This window comes from Acanthochromis polyacanthus, chromosome 1, assembly GCF_021347895.1.
Source record: "Acanthochromis polyacanthus isolate Apoly-LR-REF ecotype Palm Island chromosome 1, KAUST_Apoly_ChrSc, whole genome shotgun sequence".
In the NCBI taxonomy this organism is placed as follows: domain Eukaryota; kingdom Metazoa; phylum Chordata; class Actinopteri; family Pomacentridae; genus Acanthochromis; species Acanthochromis polyacanthus.
In genome coordinates, this window is record NC_067113.1 from 46,838,960 (window position 1) to 46,862,898 (window position 23,939).

Below are 23,939 nucleotides of genomic sequence, written 5' to 3' on the forward strand. Positions count from 1 at the left end.
GAAGTTAGGAGAATGTAAAGAGAGACAAACCGGCTACACGACTAAACACATGCTGAGACATTCAATCAGATCATTTCATTTTATCTCTGACCTGGAACCTTTAGGTCCACTGGATTCAACAAACAGCAACACCCTGCTGCTTCATCGCACCGCATTGACTTCACTCGATAACGGGTCATCACAAAAGCTTTCAATACGTCACAAGATAGGCACGGACTTTTCACAGCACAAAGAAAGAATAGTTCTAATCAATTACACACTGTAAAAAATTTATTTTACAATATATTTCCTTTTATTTTACAGACAAGTCCTCTATGCTTGAAATACACAAAGTTATCAATAAAATACTATAAATATCATAAAAACAGACAGATCCAATACAAAATAGCACTGAAAACCTTTAACTGTGACTAAACACAAAAATTTCTTTTATGAAATTTTTTTCGTTTTTTTTGTACAAAGAAAGACTGCTAAATTGTATTTGTAAATTTAGCACAACTTCAAAATTAGCTTTTTTCTGAATAGATTAAACTGATAAAAAACAAGTTCAATACTGTAAATAGATCTGTATAATTTCATACAACTGATGATAAATTTAACAGAAAACACAGTCTTGGTTCTGTCATTTTGCACAGATTTGTATGTTAAGTAAGAGATATCTTGTATAAATACAGACGTTTTTACAACACGCGTCAAAGGAACATGCTTTTATCCGTGTACAATATCAATAAGCATTAATTATTTTTCAAAGCACAGTTTTTATCACTCTGTTAGGTAGTTGTTTTTGCATGTACGTGTCCTTTAATAAACATGAAACAAAAATTAAGTATTATCTCACATAAAATTATCACTGGAAAATGTATTAAACAGTACAGAAATTTACACACTTTCTTTTTACATTCAAATTAACATGACTAGCTGCAATATCAATGTTTGAAATACATGCTCTGCTTACAGAAAAGTCTAATAAGAATATCGTGCATGTAGATAAAATCTTGATTTCAACTTGGGTAAAATCTTTATTGAAACACCTTATTTCCCTTTTTTCAGAGAGATTTTTGAATAAGTTTCTCTGGAATAGGTTTCTCTGTGCACAGTTACCTAGCTAGTGTCTACTACAGCCTGCATGTGAGGCCTTTATGGAACATCTGTAAATTGTAGTGTATCGATATGCAGATGCATTTGATTCAGGCAAAAAAGAACATAATTTGCATCTTCTTTTGATGCCAAGATTTTAACATTAGCATGAATGTAGCACAACATGGAAGTGAAAACAGTGCTCTGTTTATATGAAAATGAAAGAACAATTAAAAAAAAAAATTTCATCCCTAAATATTTTTAGTAATCTCAACATTGACAAAATTTCCCCCCCAATAGTGCAGGAGTACAGTCTGCATGCCCCTATATAAAAAGTGCAGATTCCTTGGGGGATTTCGGTCTGTTTGAATACATAACCTCATCTTCTAGACAGCTCTCTTCCTAAGCAGAGCAGCCACAGGTCACCGTAAGCCTGTTAACCAGAGAGTACTACCAGGAACACCAGCTTAGTGGGTGACGTAACCTTACAGGAGAGAGGGATGGTCGGGTTAACTCTCTGTTCTGCGGGGTCGATCAAAGGTATCACTGTGCACGCTTCCCTAAAACCTTTTATGAAGAGCAATCATTGCCAAATCTCAATGGTCAGAGGGGAATTGCTTTAATGAGCACCATAATGTGCTCTTGTGTTTGCTCGCAGTACATAACAGGTAAATCATCCACCTTCACTAAGGCGTCAGTACATACAATTAGTTAGGTGATCCGACAGCTCCTTCATGCAATTAGAGCAATTCCTGCCAAAACAGTCACACACAGTGACCATGATGCAACTGGGCCAAGAGTTTTTGCCAGTTTCCTTCTCTTCCCAGCTGGTGTCATCACTGTGGACTTCCCAGAATCTGGAGATATTTGAACCACAATCAAACTCATCACAGACTGGAAAAAAAAAAAAAGCTTACATCTGGGTTCACCTACAACCAAGAGCTGGCCTTTTAATCCCCTCGTGTGGCGACATGATAAAGGCGAGGATTAAAATGCTGGCCAGTCATCCAGTCACTCACTCAGTCAACACTGCTGCCTGCCTACTTGCATCATCAGTCCCACTGCTTCGCTTGGCCTTTACTGCACTGGGCAAGCAGGACTCAGCAGATGCTGAAGGCCAGGCCGTGGTCGTATATATCTATAATGCACAGTGCCATAAGATCCACTATGCCTCCTCATCTATAAATAGACTGCAGCCAACCTTCTGTCCCAGTGGGTACATGCATATACTCAAGTGATCAGGCAAATGCAGTTACGGCAGTGTAGTTAAATTAACATAATGGACAGATTTCTGCCTACAATGTATTTTCAGTGACTGTTAGCCACTACTCGCAGCTTATAGGACTCTCAGCATTATCTGAATGAAAATAATGCACTGACCCCTGAAAATTCACAGATGCCTGCTCTTTACATTACAATGATCTCCTGGAATTATAAATGGATTTAACAAGCTTCCATTGGCAAAAAGTTTCAATCATTAATTTAAAAGCACAGATAAAGATACATGCATGATATAATGATCACTGATCAGATATCAACAGAATGACTGCTGTGGGGTTCAAATAAATATAAAGATTAACAGAGAAGCTGCCGCTTTAAGAAACAATAAAAATCAACTTGGAAACTGTATTTTACAACTATGTGTTCTCTATGACTGAGTCCCCAGAAACACTTCTAAACTTCTGATGATTATTTTACAAAATAATATCAAAATATAGCATTTTGGAACTCTCTCTACCATGGTCCTGTATGTGAACGAGGTCTCCTCAATAATCCAAATGTGGCTGTAGCTCTCCGGTAACTCTGATTTCAGGATGTCCCGCAAACGTGATTCACCCTGTGGTTCCAGTGTTCCTGAACGCTGGTCGATTTCCTCACGCTTGCTTGCTTTGACAGTCTGAGGCACGTGAAGACATCTAATTTGTGCACGATCCATTCCCTCAGTGTAAAATCCTACCAAAATGGTCTTATAGCTTGGTTTCCTTTAGGGGGTTGTCTAACTGGACGAGCAGAGGGTGTGGATGGTGAAAGTCTATCCCATCTGACTTGTTTTATCCCCTGGTTTCACCTTATTCTGACTCTTTCTAAGGCGGGGAATCAATTTGCCTTTTGGGTTTCCATCCCAGTGGTTTGAAATGAAAACACACTCAAGTAGTTGCTTTTGCACTGAGGCAACAAACTAATCAACACACACTTAATCCTCAACACAAAGCCACAAATTCAGCATGAGTTGGTAAATCTGGCACCACTGATAAACTCCACTCTAGTAACCATTAATATCAACTCTTATCATGAAAGTAAAGCCAGCAGCTTCTTCAATAGATCCCTGATCAAACACTGTTCTTTCCATGAACGTTGCCCTCCTTCCGTTCCTAATCAAGACCTCATAAGACACAGAAAGATAAGATGCATTTAGGGAACAGTGAGAGTAAGGTTTGGGATTCTTACTTGCCAAGAAAACTGCACGTTAAATCAGTCCGACCTCTAAATTAATCCACAAGGGCAGGAACTCCCTTCACCCAAGTATCAATTCTAGGTGTTCTGTGGCTAAATCAGGCCTGTGAAAAGTAGGTGACAGGAGTAGCCCGGGGTCATGGATTAGCAACTACTGTTGTGTCTAACTTAGATCACACACCTTGGCTTAAGTCTGATGAAACCTCTAATGGCTTCTAAGCAGTGTGCTGTGATTTTCACTTAATACACTGTCATAAGGTCAAGCAGTGGTACATGTGGAGTTAAAGAAGTAAAAGTTCTTCCCCTGCACTTTGTTAAAATCAACCAATAATAAGACAGTTAAGCTCTTACTGGGAACTAACACATGATTTGTTAGCGCCACGATGCAACAGCACGTGTTTTAGACCTGGAAGTCAAAGAATTGTAAGCTATTCTTACAAAAACGCTTAGCAAACTAGCAAGACAGCAACTGAAGCTCTCATTAAAACGACTGGCTGCACTTCTACTGTCATAGCCTGTGTTTTGTGGGTGCTATTTAGTTGATAATTCTAAGCAAGGCATCCACAAACCAGCAATAACAACCTGTGTGCTAAAAAGTGGGAATAGCAAACTCCTTCCTCTCTTAAATACACAATCTCAGCAAAACTTAAGAGAACCGTTGGGGACTGTTATGCAGTTTCTGAGTAAACGTCTTGAAGATTAAACTAAATGTCAGGCAAAATGAAAAGGGTACACTTATTCTAAAAGGTGTCTGGTTCTTATTACACCCTCCACCGTGTCATTAGCACCGAAGAACCGTGATTAAAAGCCTTAACTGGCACCGCTGATTCAGCTCAGGGACCAGCTAGCCTGTTAGCATCGTCGTCACACACAATGCCAGCTCTCCCAGCGAGCTCCTCAACAGAGCTCCAGTAAACGCTGCTGCGGTAGGGAAAACGGGTGCCTTACTCACCTTCTTCATGCGCGGAGCCTCGGCCACGGTTCCGTCACGGTTCACGAAAGCCTCTCCGCCATTCTGCTGCGGGTCCGAGCGTTTCATAGCCGACGCCTGGGGCATCTTCGCGGGGTTCGGGGTGAGCAAGCCCAGGCTGCCTTCACCGGCTTTCGCAGAGGGCTCCGCGGCAGGGGACGTAGCGGCAGAGGAACCGGCCTCGTGTGGGTCGTTTCTGGCGAGGCTCTTGCCCTCCGACGTGGGTGTCACCGGGGATTCAGCCGGCAGGTCTTTGCCGGTGGGGACGTCTTTGAGTTCGACCTCTGCCATTTTCGCTGCCACAACCTGGACTGACATCGCTGCAGTTTCTCAAAGTCCTTTTTCCAGCACAGATAGAGAGTCGAGCGGATGTGAGCGGAGGAGCAACGGTCACGAAAGGCATTCTGGGCCCTGTAGTTCCGCTAAGTAGCTTTAAAAAAATCTTCGTAAGACACCTCTTATTTTGGAGATGAACACCCCACTAGAAATTTACTAAACCTTACGAAAATTGAGAAAAAGCAATTAAACCTTTACCAAAATTAATTTTATTTAGCCAACTGGTAATCCTAATTAACAATTTGACAACATTTCCCAACAGGCAAAGTACCACTGTTGTGGGAAATGCAGTTTGTATTAAAAGAGGACGACAGTAAACTACAAAACAAACGCGATGTTGGACACATAATCATACCTAAAATTCATACACTGCCTTTTAAACCCACATGTTGTGATTTTCAGTGTTATATCCTCGATTTTTCCATCTTCTACATAAAAAATAAATAAAATAAGGACTCACGTTATATTCCACGCATAATAAGTCATTGTCTTCAGCAAATGTTGAAACAAAATTAATGATGTAATAATTTGTCAATTAATGTTGTTCTACAGTCACAAGACACTGCATCATATTACAGTGCATATATGCATTATATGAGAAAATGGGTACAGGAGTAAGGTCAAATATTTAAAAATGAGCTAGGATGCCATCAGGTGGATGTATAAGGGAGCAGAAAAATAGAAACACATTAGGTGGAAGGAAATTACCAAACTTAAACAGTTTCTTTTCAATATCTCAATTTAATTTTCACGTCTTGTCACTTCTGTAAAATGCATTATTGAAAACGAGCAAACATGGCAAATAGAACCAACAGTAGACAGGGGAAATAAGGATAAATGGCATTCAGTGCTCCTTAGTAAATAAACACAGCATATTCACACACACACAAAAAAGATATTGGTGACTCAAAGGCTTTTCATTTATTTTCCAATCATCTCATCGCTATTGTACATAGTTATGCATGGCATTACAGCCTCATAACAAGGTACAATTAGGAAATACCCAATACCTAAATACTATATTTCAGTGCTGCAGCAATTTGTACAGGTCTGTTTTTAATTAAAGCACATGCCAGGAGCATCCTTACTATTGAAAACATTCATTTCTACAACAAAACAGGGAAAAATAGCAGCAACCAAGTCGCAAAAGGCTGCTGATGCCAAAGAAAGACACGGTAAGTCCATACACACTGTATTTACATTCAAGCTAATGGCTAAGTGCCATCCACCAGATAAATCTGAGGTATAGTATTTACAAGGCTGCCATGCTGGTACATTCCCGAAATATAAAAATCAAGAAACATTAAAAAAAATACAGCTCTTTGTTGTGTCATAAGCACTCTGTGGTGTAAAAAAAAGCAAGTTCCTAAAATGCAGCAGGTTGCCAATTTGTACAGTAAAATTGAGAACAAGCCCAAATGTGTGCATTTATTCTAAACTTCAAAATGAAGTGCTTTCATCCGTGTGCACCTGAAAGAGCAGTCCTTAGGTTGAGGTCATATTCCCATTAGTGTAGCTTCAAAACTTCACAGGGATAAAAAAAAAATCCACTTGTTTCCTGTAAAAGGCCATCATCAGTCTTCGAATATCCACAAGATGTTCACACCAGAGAGGCCCAGATTGACTCTCCTGAGGAAAATACGGAAAGCACTTTAATTATTTCCCCTGAAAGGACGAGCAAGGTCGAGCTAATCATTTTGAATCAATAAGCAATTTGGGTTTTTTTGTATGACCTTTTTGTTGAAAGTGAATCAATATTTCATAATAATAGCCTGTTAGAATAATGTCAAGGATTAATTTGAGCGAGCCACCGTTTTAAAGGCTTTTAGCAGCAGAAGTACTCACCCCAGCATCCCTGATTCCTTGGTCTTAATGACATAAAGGAACATGAGGACTGTGTGGAACAGGTTGTTTCTGCCCTGTAATAGCAAAATATTGGGTTCAGGTCAGTGCAAATAAATTGTTATCAACGAGCAAGACTTTTTTAACCGTTAATGAACAAGATGCCTGTTGTGAGATTAGCTTTCCTTCTGGCAGAGTAGTGTTGTATGTGGGGGCTACTGACATGAGTAGGACACCTTGATACAATAAAATATCAATATTAAGTGTGATTATGAACAAACAAGGTTAAAAAACATATCCTTTCAGTAAAGTGCAGAAAAGCAGCTGGTAATTTAGCTCTAACAAACAGAAAAGTCTGTGTCCAAAAGTTGATTAATTTGTCAAATCGTGTGTGTTCTGTGTGATAACTACAAATAATATAGCTTAGATGGTAAAAACAATAGGAAAACTGGAAAACTGAGATTTCTTGGGGTTTGATTTTAAGCTATCAGGGGTCGAAATAAATGCACAAGCTTTGCTGTAAGAACCACAAAAATAAAAAAAGGCTATTTCTTGGGTGTTTCTGCTGTCACCTTGGGAAGACTGTAGATGTGTCCTTGGTATATGAGCTGGTAGTGAGGGGGAGTCGTGCTGCTTTGGTGGATGCAGAAGAGGTTCTCCTTGGTAACATCTGTCAGACAAAAAAAAGGATACAAGAACTAAACACCTTGAAGAAAGTAATGGCATTTCAAGAATGAGAAGCAAACGACGGGTGATCAAAAAGTACAAAGACTGTCCCTGTAAAAATAAAACAAACTGTACTTGATACTCACCCGGTTTGTCCGGAGTGTGGCTGAAATGCTGTGCAGTGAAAGTTTTCCCATCGGGATACTTTGGGTGAGGTGGCAGCCTGGAGTCCAAGTATGTGCAGAACACATGCATGAGGATCTGAAGGGACAGACACAGTTAACATTATTATATTCTGTAATAAGCAGAGGGGTTATTGATGATTAAAGCTAGAAAGACAGTAAAAAACTCAGAGAAGGTGTGATCTGAAGCACAAAACCAGAACAACAGGAGCCTTTTTGATGACAAGAATTCAACATTCTTCCAAGAGAAATATATAAAGCTACTTTTAAACAGGCTCATTATTCTACCACTAGTCTCTAACCCACAACAAATAACAAAATTACATTTAACAGTACTTGAATATTCTTTTCTGTTGAACAAAGAAACCCATAAAGCATTCTGAAGTGACCTTGTATCTGTAGATTAAATACAGAGATATGCAGAATTCTATTACAAATCATACCAAACAGACGTTGTTTCATACTTGTTCTGTTGTCTGACAACAGAAACTGAATATTAGTTAAGCAGTCTTTGAGTTCTGTGATAATTTGAAGTGCTCTCATATTTTTTAAGGCCGATGTCTTTGAAAACTTTCACAGTGAAACAACTCAGCTGCTGCCACTATTGTCAGAAACTGTAGCACTGACTGCAGCTGACCAATGACCGGAAACAAAAACAACTGACGTAACTAATTAAACAACAATCACACACTGATAATGACTGAAACCTTTGTTATAATGAACTGAAGTTAAAAAAAAAAATGGAAAAGTGTCCGTTAAAAAATGTTAACGTTGACACATTTTCAGTGTAAATGTCATCGATGCTGCTGATGAAAAGCAACAGCTGTAACCATAAGCTTCTCATGTCTGTGTCTGTGTGTGTGTGTGTGTGTGTGTGTGTGTGTGTGTGTGTGTGTGTGTGTGTGTGTGTGTGTGTGTGTGTGTGTGTGTGTGTGTGTTTGTGTGTACTCACAGCACAGTCAGTAGGGAGGTCGGTATCCCACTTTCTGTTCTTCAGGTCACCACCACCGTTCCAGCGAAAGGAGCTCATGCAGCCACTATGAGCCAGCTCTGGTGAGACAATAAATAAAACATACAAACAGCACATCAGAATATCGTTTCACTTCTCTTTTACAATCAAACACTCAATGAAAGCATATATAATCACTGAATTCTATTTTCATTGTCATATACACATACTTGAATACGCGCGGGGATTTTAGCTCCGATCAATACTTCAAAGTACAGGCTGTATTTTTGAACCTACCCTTTATCCGCTCCACTAGATATTCCTGATTGGGTGTGATGTCCAGATATTGAACGATAGAGTTCATCGTGGGGATCGAAGAGGCTTTCATCACTGCTGCCTGTTTTAGACTGCTTATGCTGGCCTCTGGTGGAAGAAAGAAGGAAAGCAAAAAGTAAACTAGTTGAAATCACTGAAATTCCAGTTGTGAAAAAAATGAAGCAGTCTTGAAAATTAGAAAACCAAAAAAAAGAAAAGAAACATGCTCCATTGCAGTAACAAAAAAGTATTTTTAATTAACTCTGTTCTATTATATATTTAGGTGAAATGTTTTTTTTGTCCAGCAGCATATATTAAACACATAACATAGTATTTAAAAGTGAACAGTGGGCTTGAAGTTGCTCTACTGGACTCCTTGAATGTTTTCATCTGATGATATCAAAATAAAATGTGTAAGAAATATTGTGTTTTTGTTCGCAGTAAGTTAATATTGATATTTAACATCAGTTTGAGGAGTGCATTAATGCTCTCTGGAGCTGCTTTTACCTCCTATCTGGAGCTCTGGGCAGCCCATCCTCCTGAGCTGGCTGTTCACAGAGTCCATTTCTTTGACCAGCGGGACCAAGATGGTGTCACTGATCCACTGCAGACACATGGAAAGAATTTTCGTACTACAATTACTAAATTCATGTGGACTTTTATGCATGACGTGAGACCTTGAGTAGAAAAGCACTGATGAAATCCATTAAACGTGACCACAGACAGAGAACGACACGACCACTCACATTTCTAAGCTTCGCTGTCCAGCTATCGATGCGATCCACCACCGGGCGACTGGTCGTGATTCTGGCCCAAACCTACAGGTGAACGGAAAAAGGGACATTTTCAAAAAATACAACAATAATATAATACAGTTCTCCTTGTTATTGCTCCATGTTGACATTTTACACGACTAAAATTAAAGAACTTACACTGACACAAAAACTTGAACCATTACAAAATCTATGTTACTGAAATATAACTTGGTTGAAGTGACTGATGGGTAATCTTTCTTGCTAGCTGTTGGACCACTGTTCAGTGCTTTGTGACAGTTTTCTTTTCACACTGACGACACTAAACACTTTAGTTTAGAATGGTTTGTAATCTACTTATTCATCTATGAACCTCAATATCTGCCAGCAAACTTGAAAGGGAAGATTCAAATCTAAGCTGAAATTGTAATACTTCATCCGCATCACTTTTTTCCTACTTGTCTCATTTAAGGATTTGTCACAGACCTAAGTCTTCAAACAGCCTTCATTATGCTACAACAAACTACCCGATGCTGATGTACAGACCTCCTCTGCAGCCTGTTTGGATCCCAGGTCTGTCTCATCCTTGTGGGCAGATGGGGCCTGAGAGCGACATGCAGGCTGGTACAGGAATTTCCTCAGGCTTTGTGCATAATCTCCCACTGAACGGTTATAATTCCAAAATGTTGGACTGTGGCTTGGAGAGACAGACTCTGGACTGCCTACAGAGAGAATCAAACACTTGTGACATAGGAAGGGACTTGAAAAAAAGCTGCTCAGATCTGATATTAGCAGAAGAATTACTCAAATCTACTGTTCCTACCTAACTGGCTGCGGTGACTCTTCTCCTCCTCTGTGCGCAGGAACCTCTCCAGACTTTTCAGATCCTCCATGTAGTCCTCTTTGCTACCGGGAGAGTTAAACACTGAGGGAGATGTGCGATATCGAGCCCTCAAGCTGGAGCCTTCTGCTGACCCGATGCTGTTTGGATACGGAGAAGAGCCAGAAGAAGGGCTGTAGTTCAACACCTAAAACAAAGACAACATAATGGACACATAATAGAGTTAGCGACAAGTACATTTAAGATTTTTTCAGTCCCACTGCTGGAAATAAAACACAAACCTTTCCAAAGGGGAGGAAAAGGGGCCTCCTGCGCTGCTCGGGGTGGACGGGTTGCTAAGTGGAGGGCTGTACCCCGGCACACAGCTGGGGGAGAACTTGGGGCTGGTTGTGGCCGGTCGAGAAGGACTGAAGCTCAGTACACTCTGACCCTGTAGTGGAGACGACTGGGCTGGAGCTGGAGTCTCCTTCTTTTCTGCTTTCTGGGGTGGAGAGGCTTGAATACCTGCAAGGCCAAAGACATTTTGATACAGTGGATCACATTGTACTATTACAAAGCATCTTAAATGTAAAAAGCACCAGACATGAGCAGAAAAAAATTACAATTTCTCGTATCAGAGCCTCACTTGTGTTTCTCAGACCCAGTAGATGATGCTGCTCAGGGGATACAGCAATCGTGGAAGGAGCCATTGTGTATTTGAAATACTTCCAGAAGTCAAAAAGAGCATTGAGGCTGAAGAGAGAGGCTAGCACCAGTTCTATTAAAGAGAACAGAAAACATTAACACTCTGTACCAAACAACTGAGTGTCACATTAAATGTCAGACTTTTAAACACCATTTTCTGCTGATAAAAAAAAATCTAACTGTATAAGAAGAAACTTTAAATTTACGCCAAACAAATGACAGAAAACACGACCCAGACAGCGATACAGTGCATGTTATAGCTGCAACTGACAAATTATATATTCATTGTCTATTAATCTGTTGATCATTTTCTTGAATAACTGACTAACTGTTTGGTCTATAAAATGACAGCAAATGAGTAAAAAATGTTGATCAGTGTTTTCCAAAGTTCAAGATCACATTATCAAGCAAAAAAAAAAAAAAATTCCGGTTACTCTCAGGCAGGAAGAATGAAACCAGAAAATAATTAAATTTAAGGCAGAAATGACAGAATTTTTTTCCTTTTAAAAAAAAAACTCAATAACACCTCAATTAACCAATTAATAACTGCACTTCTTGCACATTACAACTTTAAAGTGAAGGTATTTTACAACTTGCAACACCTGCAAACATTCTTAGAATAAACAACAGTAGTGGAAGCTCACCGATGTACCAGATAGGCCAGTAGGTGATGTTGTAGTATCGGCTCAGCAATTTCCCTGACCTTAAAGAGAAGCACAACGGATACAGAAGAAATAACAAAACTGTGTACAGGAAACTGAAAAACTTAAGGTTCAGACAAGTGTTACAGTTTGACTGGTGATCATGTTCTCTGTTAATGCAAAATGGAGACGTGTGTGGATATCCTCCATTGATAATAATAATAATAAAAAGTGGCCTGCTCTACCTATATACATCATGTTTACTTTGTTGGTTGTTTAATATCTGTTGATTCAAGAAACCTGCCTGGAAACCTTGTGTATCACTAATAAATCAATGCACCTACTGTATCCAACATACATCTTTTATATTTGTTTAGAGAGCTGACATGATAACATGCTTGCCTTGCTCTATATTTATTTGAATGACAAATATACGGCAACTGGATCATTCAAGCATCCAACACTGTAAATATATAGGGCAAAAAATGATCAAAACTTAGTTCACACTGTTTCACATACAGCTGGAATCATCAACGAACTCACAGCGTAGTTGTTGTTTTTAGCTCTGTTTGGTGAGTTTGCTTGACGATACTGCAATTATAAAAGTAGCAGAGCAGCAGCTCCACAGAGACTGCCAGTTAAAATACAGCTTAAAGGAGTGTTTCAGTCAGTATTTTATTAAATGCCATTGTCTGACAACAGAAACAGAAAAATGTGTAAATGACAAAACAATTAATTTGGAATTCAGCTGTATCTAAATGCAGTATATGTGAGACAGAGAGAGAGAGAGAGAGAGAGAGAGAGAGGCAACAGACATAAACACTGACTGTGTTTAAACTGCACCGAAGTACAAACAATAGCATGAAAACAGTCACGCACCAAGTCCATGTTTATAGGTTTCAAATTAACTCCAAATGTCCCTAAGCTTCACAGTTTCCACAGATCCCTGACCTGTCGGTATACAATAATCAACTTTAGCCACACAACACACTAACAATAAGGATGTTGTGGTGATTTTACCATCAGTAATAAAAGTTCCTCAGATGTTGAGAGTGCATGAAGACATTTGTTTTCACTCTTGCATCGAACAGCAGGACATTTGGTGGACTTTGCTCGAGGCTGAGTCATTATAGAGTTAGCAGATAACCTGATTAACTGTGAGGCAGCTTATATTTCTGAGTGGCTCATACCTCAAGCAGCATTCAGCCTGGGGATGGGATGCAAATTTCGAGCTACACAACCATTGGTTCAGCAACAGTTCACTACGTTATGAGCTGTTAAAGCTATGAGTCTATCTAGTTGTGAGGAAAGGGGTTGAAGAATAACAGTAATGAGCATCTCCATATCTTCAAAGCTCTTATGTCACACCTCCAAGTTTATAACAGCAACCATTTTCATCATATGGGACCTTTAATGTAAGTTTTGCCTCATAAATATGACAAATCCGTCACTAAAATCATCAGGATTAACTTCTACCAACAAACAAACATCACCAGACAACATGATCATCAGCTGAAGTGTAACACCAGTGATACATTAGCAAATCTGAGCTACTTACATTTCAGTGTAAATCATGCCAGCGAGGGACATGTTGAGGACAGCCCAGGCGAGGACGACCTGCCGAGCCTGCTCTTCCCTCCTCATTCTCAGCGCCCGGTCGATCATACTGGGCATCCCCTCCTTCGGTGGGGTCAACATGTTGTTATCACACTGATCAGGCTGAAACAAGGAGTCAATAAGACACTCTGAGACAAAAACGCACCCATGAAATGTGCCAAGATCGAAAAGAGCTTTAAAGTTGCAGAATATATGACTAAACTTTAGCTTGACATAAAGTTCGCCACGACAACTGTGATCAACTTACGGCTAACAGAAGTGTAGCTCAGTTAGCTCTGCTAGCTAAACGGCTAGCTAAAGTTAGCTGTAGCTTTTACCCAAAACAGTGATGAATGTGCAGCGAAAGTTTAGTTTCAGTGTAGGTTTCCATTCACAGCGTGAAGCACTAACTACATTAAGAGATTATTCAGAAGACGATAGATCTGAAATGCAAATAAAATACGTAGGAAATATAGAAAATTCATACCACGCTGAAGTGAATGACAACCGCGGCGCTGCATAATTTGTATTTTAACCGGCAGTTGCAGCGTTCGCTTCCGGGTCATCCTACCGGGCTCAAACTTTAATGTAAAATTTAAGATTTTTTAAAAAATATTATACACATTTTTTGCGAATATTCTCACATCAGTACCGACAATTGTATTAGTTCGTGTGATTAAAATGTATTAACATTTTAAATATTAACCTTAAAGAATACGTTGCTTTCTGAAACAGCATTTATATTGTCATTGTCAAACACAAATATTTCACAATCAGTATCTTGAAAATACAGGGTCCGAGGTCATCACTAACAAACAAGTAATGAAACCTGTGATCACTGAAACAAATCTGAGAACACCAGTACTTTCCAATTAGCCTAACTGTATGAAAAGATGGTTATAAAATGGGCAGTGAACACCAGAACTTTGTCAGTTTGGGACCTATGTCTGCATCATGGCTCCACATGGAAAATAACTGCCAGAATAAGTGAAAAATCTGATTGTCAGACTTTACGATGATGAAAAAGGATGCAGGAAGCTCAGTGACCAACCAAAAGTCAGTAGAAACATACAGCTGTAGCATTAGAGGTAGAAAATGAGCCATAGTACCACTAATCAGAGCCACAGTGGTTGTATTCTGAAAATTACACCATTTTCACAGTCTAGCTCTGAATGGGCAAGTGGTTCCAATTTTGAGCGTTCAATGGAAATTTGAGTACAGGTGACGGATCAGAGAGTGTGAAGCACTGAGCACAATATCAACCTACAGGCTACCAAGAAAAAAAAAAACTTGCTTGCTTGTTATGACAAAACTGCAAGACCGGCTTTGCTAAATAGTATGAAAATATGTCTGGTGAATATATGGAATACATTTATTTGTTAGATAAGCCAAGGTAAATTTGTTCAGGTCAGATGAGGTCCAGCATGTTTAATGGGAACCTGGCCAGGACTACCACAGTGAATGCATTGTTCTGACAGTGAGGCACAGAGGTCAGAGTGTCAGAGAGAGTACGGACATCTGTGGATAAAATACGAGATACAAAAGACGACTGCCAGTCTTGAGAAATTTGGCAGAAGAGGAATTTTTCCAGCATGTTATCAATCCAAAACACACACTGCCAAAAGCACAGAAAAGTTTTTAACGAAGGTAAAATGCTAAGGAGGTCTGTCATCAGAAAAAAAGGTGGGCATGTGAAGTAATAAAAAAAAATCAAAGATTAGAATCTCAGTCATGAAAAGTACTGACATTTGCTGCATTAAGTTCCTCCTGTGGGGCCTGTATTTTTAACATAGTAAATCTTCACAGTCTTGTAGTGATCACAAGTTTGTATATATATAAAAATACAATAATATATCGATAAACAACATAATACAGATGTAAATATTCATTTATTAAAACGGGCAACAGATGGGATGGAGCTATAACATTATTTTTGACATTCAGTCGACACACACAATGTGGGATAATGTCACATTAATGCCCAGATTCTTGATTTCAAATGGCTCCATTCACACAGAAATAATAAATAAAGGAAAATATACACAAAATTAATAAATAAAGGATAACAACCCATTTGGCGACTACATATAATCAAGAGTTAAATGCAAGAATATACAAGAATATCAGAATTTCAAACTGACATTCAGTCATGTTATTGAGTGAGTTGAGGAATCAGGATTAAGGAACAACAACGAATGAATGATAGCTTATACAAAAACCATCAACCAATCGTATCACACAAGCCTGAGTTAATGAGAAAAAGAGAAACACGGTTAAATTGGTTGGCTTCTAATATGACAAAGAATATTTTAGCAGCAGTGAGAAGCTAAACATGACTTTTTAAATAATTTTAATGTAAAATGTGGCAGTTAATTGTATGGATTATGACTGATGTCAGTTATATTTTAACAACTAGTATTTGGCAAAAAAAAAAAAGAGAGAGAGGTAAACATTGGTGCTGTCGTAAAGTAAATAAATAAAACGTCTCAAGAGGCACAGTGTTGTCAATGAGGGGGTGATAGAGACTTTTCAGAGTTATATCCTGCAACATCCAAACCACAGTCCTCACTATTAGCCGAGTCAACCAGTGTGTCTCCTCCTCTTCTTCTTCCTCTGCAGTCTTCCTCCTCTTCATCCTCTTCCTCCTCGTCGACGTCCTGCTCCTTCCGGGACGCTCTGTCCGCCTTGGGCCCTTTGCAGATCTTCAGGTGACGTGTGAGGTGGTATTTGGTGAGAAAAGCCTTGTGGCACTTCTCGCAGACAAAGTCTCGTCGGCCCTCGTGAGAGTTCATGTGCTTCTTCAGGTGGTTGGCCTTGATGAAGTGTTTGTTGCACTTTGGGCACTGAATCCGGCGTTCGCTGTGATGAAACGACGGAGCGAAAAATGAATGAATATGAAGACAAACAATCTACCAACCTGCTCACTTTTATAATTAGTAATCTGTACGTACTGTGTGTGAGAGAACATGTGCTGCGTCAGGTCGTGCTTCCTGAGGAATGCGCGGTCGCAGAGGTCGCACTTGAGCTTCTCTGCGCCAGTGTGGATGAGCATATGTGACGCCACGTGGGATTTCTGGGTGAATGACTTCTCACAAACTGTGCATCTGTAGTTCTTCTGACCTGGAAGTGCGAAAAGTCGAGCAAACAGTAAAGTTAAAGGTGTAGAAAGTTGACGAGGAATATATACCTGTCCATTAAATATCACTGTTTACACTCTGTAAGTACCTGTGTGAATCTTGAGGTGCATTCTGAGGTTGCTGGGATCGCTGAAGGCCTTGCTGCAGTACTCACACTTGTGGGGTTTCATTCCCACGTGCCCCATGAAGTGCACATTGAGCTTAGTGGAAGTTATAAAACCCCGGGAGCACATGCTGCACTTGTATTTCTTCTCCCGCACATGCCCCTGGCCTTTTGTTCTGGGGTTATTAGAGTTTCTACTACTATTGCCCCCGCTGCCGTTGTTGTTGTCAGTGTTTGTTTGCCCCGTGGGGTGGTTGTGGCAGGGCCATGGGGAAGAGGAAGAGCTCGAGGTTCCGTTGGTCAGTTTCTCCTCCTGGTGAGTGTGCTGCTGTGGCTGTTGTTCTTGCTGCTGCTGTGGCTGCTGCTGCTGCTGCTGCTGTGGAGGCTGCGGTTGTTGCTGGGAGTGGTCCTGCTGTGACGGGCTGTGGCTGTGTGGAGGCTGGTTATGGCTGTGGTTACTGCTATGGCTGCTGAGGTGAGACTTGAGCTCAGAGAAGGAGGAGCACTCTTTGCCACACTGGCAGATCTGACCCTCTGGTACCTGAGGAACACCTGCGGACATAAAGGATGGTAGGACGGTCATCATCAATGAAACCTCAGAGCCCGAAAATTCATTGGCAGGTTAGAAAGGCATGTTATTTGTTTAAATCAGGGGTGTCAAACATTCGCCCCGAGGGCCAATCGGCTCGCCAGATGGTCCAATCCGGCCCGTGGGACGATTTTGTAAAGAGTAAAAATTACAGAGAAGACACTAACTGAAAATTGTAAATTTGTAAAACTATCAATTTAAAATAATTTCTGGACAAGTTGTTTTGATCATGAAGTAAAATATTATTATTGCTCATTGTTCTTTTGTCACTTTGTGTCTCATTTTTGTAATATTTTGTCTTGTTTCTGTTGTGTTTTGTCTGAGTTTTGTCGTTTGTCTCATGTTTTTGTCGTTTTGCTTCCTTTTTGTCACGCTTGTATTTTTGGTCTTATTTTTCTCATATTGTATTTCGCTTTATTCATTGTTTTGTGTATTTTTGTCTCTCTTGTGCCGTTTGTGTAATTTTTTGCCTCATTTTTTTCGTTTGTCTATTATTTTGGCGCTCTAACTTTTTTGCCTAATTTTTTTGTCTCTTTTCTGTTTTGTTTTGCGTCGCTTGTCTCATTTTTTGTTGTTTTGTTCTCATTGTTGTCATTTTGTGTCTCATTTTTTAATATTTTCTCTTGTTTTTTGTCTTTTCTTGTTCGACTGTTGTTTTGATCATGAATAAATGTTTCGTGCCTTTGTAGACACACTGTGAGCTATAGGTTTTAATGTGTAAATGATGAACTGAGGCATTTTATTGTTGAAACTAAATTTATTTTCTGAAGAAACTTCAGGTTGTTCATAATGTTTTGTTCATTAAATATGGAGATTTGAAGAGCATATTTTCTTGCATGAAAACAAAGGAAATATATGGAGTTGTATGGGTTAATATGCTGTAATTTAACTGGTCCAGCCCACTTAAGATCAACTTGGGCTGAATGTAGACAATCAAATAAAATGACTTTGACACCTTTGATTTAAAAACACACAATTACACCTTTTATCCAAGCCATTGAGTTTAAAACTGAAGGAGCAGTCAGGCTTTAAATTTAATTTTACTACAGTTTCAAATTAAATGCTACAAATCTAAATAAAAAAAAATGCTAAAAATGAATCATTTGCAACTATCTTCTGTAAAAAGCAAAAACTTCCTTGTTCCTCAGCATAGCAATGAAGCCAGTAACTCAGCTGTGACCATCAGTCGTCATAAAAAATTGAATGACTCTTCAGTTGAACTGCAGGCAGTGTGGCATTACAATTTTGTGATACGGCACAAAAGATATTTCTATTTTTTAGTTCTAGCCATGGTTGGACTCTCTCTTGTCAGGTAAATGTTTAAAAGTGTAGTTACATTCACTAGTGTTGATGCTGACAATGCTTCTTGGCACAAGTGCAACAAATCTTTCGTGTTGAAGAGTACAAACACAATCAATCTGTAGAAGTTACTGATTTGGGGGTTTGCTTTGTTTTCATCCTTTCTTTAATGACTGTAAATGGTGGTAATGGCAGTGGTAGAAGAAATACTAAACACTTTTGCAAGTTAAAACACATATAATTAACAAAATAAAGTTTCTGTCCAAGAGAAAGTCCTACTTTTTTCGAAAACATTTTTTCAAGTGAATAATGACAAAAAGGGAATTAAAAACAAACAAAAAAGAAAATGAAGCAATACCGATCTTTCTACGATTAGTGTTTCTTTCTCTTAAAAACACCCAAAGCAACTGGTACAGGTACCGTTAAAGTCCCTAATCTGTAAGTAGTATTGGAAAGAGTTTACGACACCCATCCCCATTCTGTCCTCTCACCCATCAGCCTGCTGTAGTCTCTGCTGTAGTAGAAGAGCAGCTCCTGGTCAGGGTGGATCTCTGTGGTTGTACAGAAGAACAGTTTGCCGTTGGAAGGATACGCCACCAGATTCTGCTCTTCACGGGTCCTATATGCACAAACACACATAAAAATTGTAAGAGAACATAACTTTTTTTAAGTCAGCATGTTCTTTTCATTTGTTGTGCAGTTTATGAACGATGTGTACTGTTCCGCTTTCACTTTTCTTTCACTCCATTTGTTGGTTGTAGGTTGCAATACAGGCAACAGTTCTGTCTGATTTCATAAGTTTTCATCATGCCTATTTTGGCGTCTTACCTCGCCTTTCGGACAAACATCATCCAGTTGCATTCGTTCTCATCTGTAGTCACAATGTAGAACTCCAGCACGTTGTTGTGGTACATCTGTGAAAGTAAAAAAAAAAAAAAAAAAACATTTAGCATCTTGTTTTCATCTACTAAGGAGGACCATTGATTAACAGGAGTCACAGGACAGACCTTCCATATTTGAGGTGTGTCTTTTTCTAGCCAATCAGAGAGATCCACATTGCTACAATGCTGTCCCACCATTGGTCCGAAGCAGGTTCGCGGAGAAATGACGTCCCGTGCAAAAACTCCTACAAGGGGGAGCAAGCACAAATAATTTCTAACAGCACAAGAATGAAAACTTGAAGGTAAAATATCAAGAATATGTGAGTTTCTAATTACCATCTAACAGTTAAATCCTGACTGACAGAAAATACTCTAATAATCTGTCATTCAAGTTATCTCCTAAATATAGGCTTTGCATCAGGACACAGAGTAATGACTCACATCTATCTGAATAATAGCCACAAAAAACACTGTTTATGAGGGTTTCTTTTTTTTTTTACCAAGAGGTTCGTCGGCCACCGAGATGCGCAGGCACAGCGGGCGTGGCAGAGAGAGGCGAGCCCGGCTTTGGATGGGCGCATCAGGGATGAAGGTAACCGGGCCGTGTTCTGGACAGTCTGAGGTATATGAGCGTTCACATAGTGTGCACCCTACAGCAAAACCAGAAAAACTAAAGTTAGTGCAGGTTAGAGCTGTTTGACACACATCTATTAACTGCACGTAAACAATTCCAAGAGTGTTCTTGTTACATATCTTCTAACAGATTAAATCTCAAAGCAAGGCTGCATGACAAAGGTCGACATTAGGGCTCATTTCAGCAACAACAATGTGTTGTTCACACGTGCAACAGTCACATCGCAGGAAACACAATTTACAGGAAGGCAAAATAACGTAAACATATCAAACCGCAACTTTCTTGCTGCTTGACACAAAAAGAAACTTGCATAGATCTTATTTTCCGTGCCTAATCTACAATAGAGGTCTGTCCGATTTGAGGGTTCTTAGACACACTGAGGCTGTTTCTGTGCAAGATTGGTTACAAGCTTATAATGTTCATACCATGCAGCATCAAAATACGGGAGGAACAGGAGAGAAACACTGAAAGACTGATGATTTGGTTGCAAAAGTAACACAGCTGTTTCACTATTTAAATGAGCATCGCAAAGCTCTTTATGACAAGTGTAAAACCAGATCTGAATAACAGCAAAAGCACAAAAACTAGTTTGGATGATACTGTCACTGTATGAGAAAGTTTCAAATCATTTTTTAGCTTATTTTTACATCATTTTTTATCTTCTATGTTAATGCAGCACAATTCTTTCCAAATAATCATCTGGTGAAAATTCCTGTTTTTTCTCTTTAAGAAAAACTTAATATTGCAATATCAGTTTTTTTCTGATATCATGCAGCCCTTCAATTTCTGTGTCTGCTTTTTACATCAACTTTCCCAATCTTTATATATTTTTATTTACTTTTCTTGCACTTGAAAAAATCTAATTCCAAAGTTGATTCTACATCTATTTAATAACAGCTATAAGACCTAAATTACAAACTCACACATGGTGTAAGCAGACACCAAGTTCTCCTTGTTGGAAGTAGAATCCTCCAGCTGCAGGGTGGAGTTGACAAGCACCAGGTTGTTTTCAGGCCCCAGAGACACTTCTGCAGTGATGGGGGACACATTCACCGCCTCCAGCCCCATCCCAGAGTGTCCATGCAGGGACACTGGCTCCAGCTGGTTCTGGCTGGCCATGGAGCCGGTGAGCACCACGCTAACAACACCCGAGTTCAGCTCTCCGTTTGAGTGGAGCTGCTCCCCAAGTCCTCCAGCTCCTCCTGCCCCAGAGCTTCCCACTCGTCCCCCCATGTGGTCAGGCTCCATCACCACCGGGAGCTCCAGCACAGGGGGTCCATGTAGGGGCATCACGCCACCAGAAGAGTCCACCCCCGTCAGGCTCTCGTGAGGCTGAGGCTGCCTTCCCCCGCCAAGCTGCTGCTGGGTGTCAGACACCGCCACTACCCCAACTCCATCCATGGTGGCCAGCTCCTCCCCCATGCGGTCCGGAGACATGGGGCTGCTGACACGTGACTCCATCGCCAACCCTGTAGAGTCCAGTTCATGAGCACCAGTCTGGTGGAGCTCTCCCTGACCACTGACCTGTCTGGAGTCCATGGGCACCAGGCCCTGCTCCAGTGGGCCTCCAGGGCCACTGTAGGGGTCCAGACCTGAGGGGTTGTTGCTGGCCACAGACAAGGTTCCATCCATGTTAAGGCTGCTGGGATGAATGTACTGAGGCGGTGGACGGTCTGCCAGGTAGGACAGAATGCCTGTAGAGCAAACACGGAGGAAGAGTGATTAAGTTGCAGTAAGACTAATTCTATTCTGCTATCTTGCTCTATTCATTTAAGAGCTCTTTGACAAAAATAAACAAGCATTCACACTACAATAATCACCAGAAATGATTTCTACATCTCAAACTTACCTGGCAGTATGTGTCGGAAGTAACTGCTCTCCAGGTGGGGGTACGGAGGAGGCGGCAAAGAGTAATTCCTTTCCGGCAGGCCGCACATCACTCCTCTGTCACTCAGCGGACCCATGGGGAGCATCAGAGATAAGGCAGAGGGGAGGGAGCCAAGGGAAGGACCCAAACTAGGGATGGCCACTGGCATGCCTGAAACACAAACCCATGAACAATAGCTGGAGTCAAGTAAATGATGGTCTAGAAAAAAGGATGGCACCTTGTCTGATTTTTACATTTTAATGTCCAGGAAACAGATAATAAAGTCACCAAAGACAGATGAGTTACAGTTATCTAGCCATCTACAGTCTTAGCACACAAACTTTTTTTTGATATTTACAGCTAGAATCAGAAGGATGAACGAAGAAGCAAGTTTGACATAGAGAGGGTTGCTCCTCAGGTTAGCTGGCTCTACAAACCCCCCCAATCACAGATAATAGGTATCAGCTTTCTCTGTTGACTAAGGTTCCCACTTTTGATGCATCCTTTGACTTTTTCTACACAGAATGCACTGATAGTGTGCCACTTGCTTCATTTGAGAGCAACAAGAGGTCAGACTGAAGAGCTATAAGTAATACATAAAGTCATTATGGTAAAAAAAGAGCAGCGACAGGAGAGAGGAAACTGCTACTTGTGTCAGTATATTTGTTTCACCACTCAGTAACTCCCAATGCAGCAGCTTATTTCTAACATGACAGCTGCACATTAAAGTTCCACTTTGAACTTCCTATATTTAAACATGACATTTAACAAGTACGTTTATGTCTGGAAAAGTCCCTCAATGTAGTATAGATGGAACTCACTTTAGGTTTTAGCACATCAAAATTAGCTTATGTTGCTAACTGAATATTAATTAAAAGACTCATTTTTTAATCTGTGTTCTATTAGCTGCAATGCCAGCAGTGTAAAACAACCCTGGCAGTAAATCAAGACGAAACATAAGAACATATCTATGTATTTTATGAATCATCGACACAATGCGTGTCGGCTTCAGTGGCAGCATGACACACATTGTGTTACTGTAACTGCACGGCTTTGTTCAGTGGTGCCATTAACACACATCTGAACAGGTAGATGTAACACACTTCACAGCACACCCCTTAGATGGCTTGGTGTTTACTACATAAATCAGAACTTGTAATAATATATCTCCATATACCTTGAACCTACCCACGAAACATGTGACGAAGAGTATTCTTACAGTTAGTTCCAGTTCAGATTACAGCTTAAGTAAACAGCTCAGGCTGGTAGTTCCTTCCTTACCTGGAGTGGGTATGGGGTTGTGAGTGGGGGAAGTGGGCAGACCCAAGTGGCTGGCACTCACAGAGGACACACTGAGCTGGTCCATGCCCACAGGACTCAGGTTCATGTCATTCATCCTGCAGAACCAACATCACAGCCAGCAATGAGCCAGTAAGCTAGTCATTATAAATAGCAGATTGATTGAGGGTATAGCTGGAAATATGAGGCATAAACTCTGACTCTGATGTCGTGGGACTTCTCCAAGACAATACTGACGACATTTTTTTCAAAAGGGAAAATTCAAAATTCATCATATAGCTTGTAACGTGTTGTGAGCTACATTAGCTTACCTGAATTCAACAGCTGATGTCCATTAGTGACCGTGTACTGCCGAATGGTATTTTTACATGTCTCTCCCTGTGAAATAAGATACCAGGTATGAAAACAACTTAGTACATCCACATACCAATGCCAGTTCTTGCACAACTCTCACCAAAACTGCCGAAACAGCAGCTAACGTTTGTTTTAAACTGACTGGTGTAGCAACGAGCTAGCTGGTTAGCAAAACTAGCTAACTTTCACCTTCATAAATCGTCAAAAACAGACCGACCTCAGGTGTCTCGGGTATGTAAGGTTACAAATATACCTCGACGCAACCGAAAGCGTTGCTTTGCTGTAGAAATATCCATGAATTGAAGAGAAAGAGGACACAAAAACAACATACCAGCACAATCCCTCCCTGAACGGGGCCATGATAGCGTCTGTGTGGTTGCGCGTGCGCAGTAGCAAGTCAGCGTGGAGGAGTGTTGGTCTGATCAGAGGTCAGATTGTGTCCAAAAACCAATTCGGCTGCCAAATGTGGCT

General features: G+C 40.3%; 3 protein-coding genes across 3 annotated transcripts in view; all 3 read right to left on the reverse strand.

Moving 5' to 3' along the window:
* The window catches only part of ahcyl2b (adenosylhomocysteinase like 2b), a 57,360-nt gene extending 52,466 nt beyond the window's left edge, over positions 1-4,894 (reverse strand). Inside the window, exon 1 of the mRNA XM_022218942.2 lies at positions 4,484-4,894. Coding sequence (XP_022074634.1) covers positions 4,484-4,819 — 336 coding nt within the window. The 5' untranslated portion in view covers positions 4,820-4,894. The remainder of the gene's footprint in view (positions 1-4,483) is intronic.
* Positions 4,895-5,558: 664 nt separating this feature from the next.
* Positions 5,559-13,875, reverse strand: tmem209 (transmembrane protein 209). Its single transcript, XM_051950942.1, has 15 exons — positions 13,793-13,875; positions 13,268-13,428; positions 11,713-11,771; positions 11,010-11,141; positions 10,662-10,888; positions 10,367-10,571; positions 10,090-10,265; positions 9,538-9,609; positions 9,299-9,395; positions 8,774-8,899; positions 8,480-8,577; positions 7,492-7,606; positions 7,252-7,349; positions 6,683-6,756; positions 5,559-6,466 (listed from the first exon to the last, which is right to left on the reverse strand). Exons 2-15 carry the CDS (start codon positions 13,405-13,407, stop codon positions 6,412-6,414), a joined length of 1,674 nt encoding a protein of 557 aa, XP_051806902.1. The 5' UTR covers positions 13,408-13,428; positions 13,793-13,875; the 3' UTR covers positions 5,559-6,411.
* A 1,300-nt stretch (positions 13,876-15,175) lies between these two features.
* Positions 15,176-23,881, reverse strand: prdm4 (PR domain containing 4). Its single transcript, XM_022218971.2, has 12 exons — positions 23,800-23,881; positions 23,426-23,492; positions 23,097-23,212; positions 21,798-21,986; positions 20,872-21,642; positions 19,815-19,964; positions 19,441-19,559; positions 19,262-19,347; positions 18,925-19,052; positions 16,531-17,097; positions 16,257-16,425; positions 15,176-16,164 (listed from the first exon to the last, which is right to left on the reverse strand). Exons 3-12 carry the CDS (start codon positions 23,209-23,211, stop codon positions 15,810-15,812), a joined length of 2,649 nt encoding a protein of 882 aa, XP_022074663.2. The 5' UTR covers position 23,212; positions 23,426-23,492; positions 23,800-23,881; the 3' UTR covers positions 15,176-15,809.
* Between the last annotated feature and the right edge of the window lie 58 nt (positions 23,882-23,939).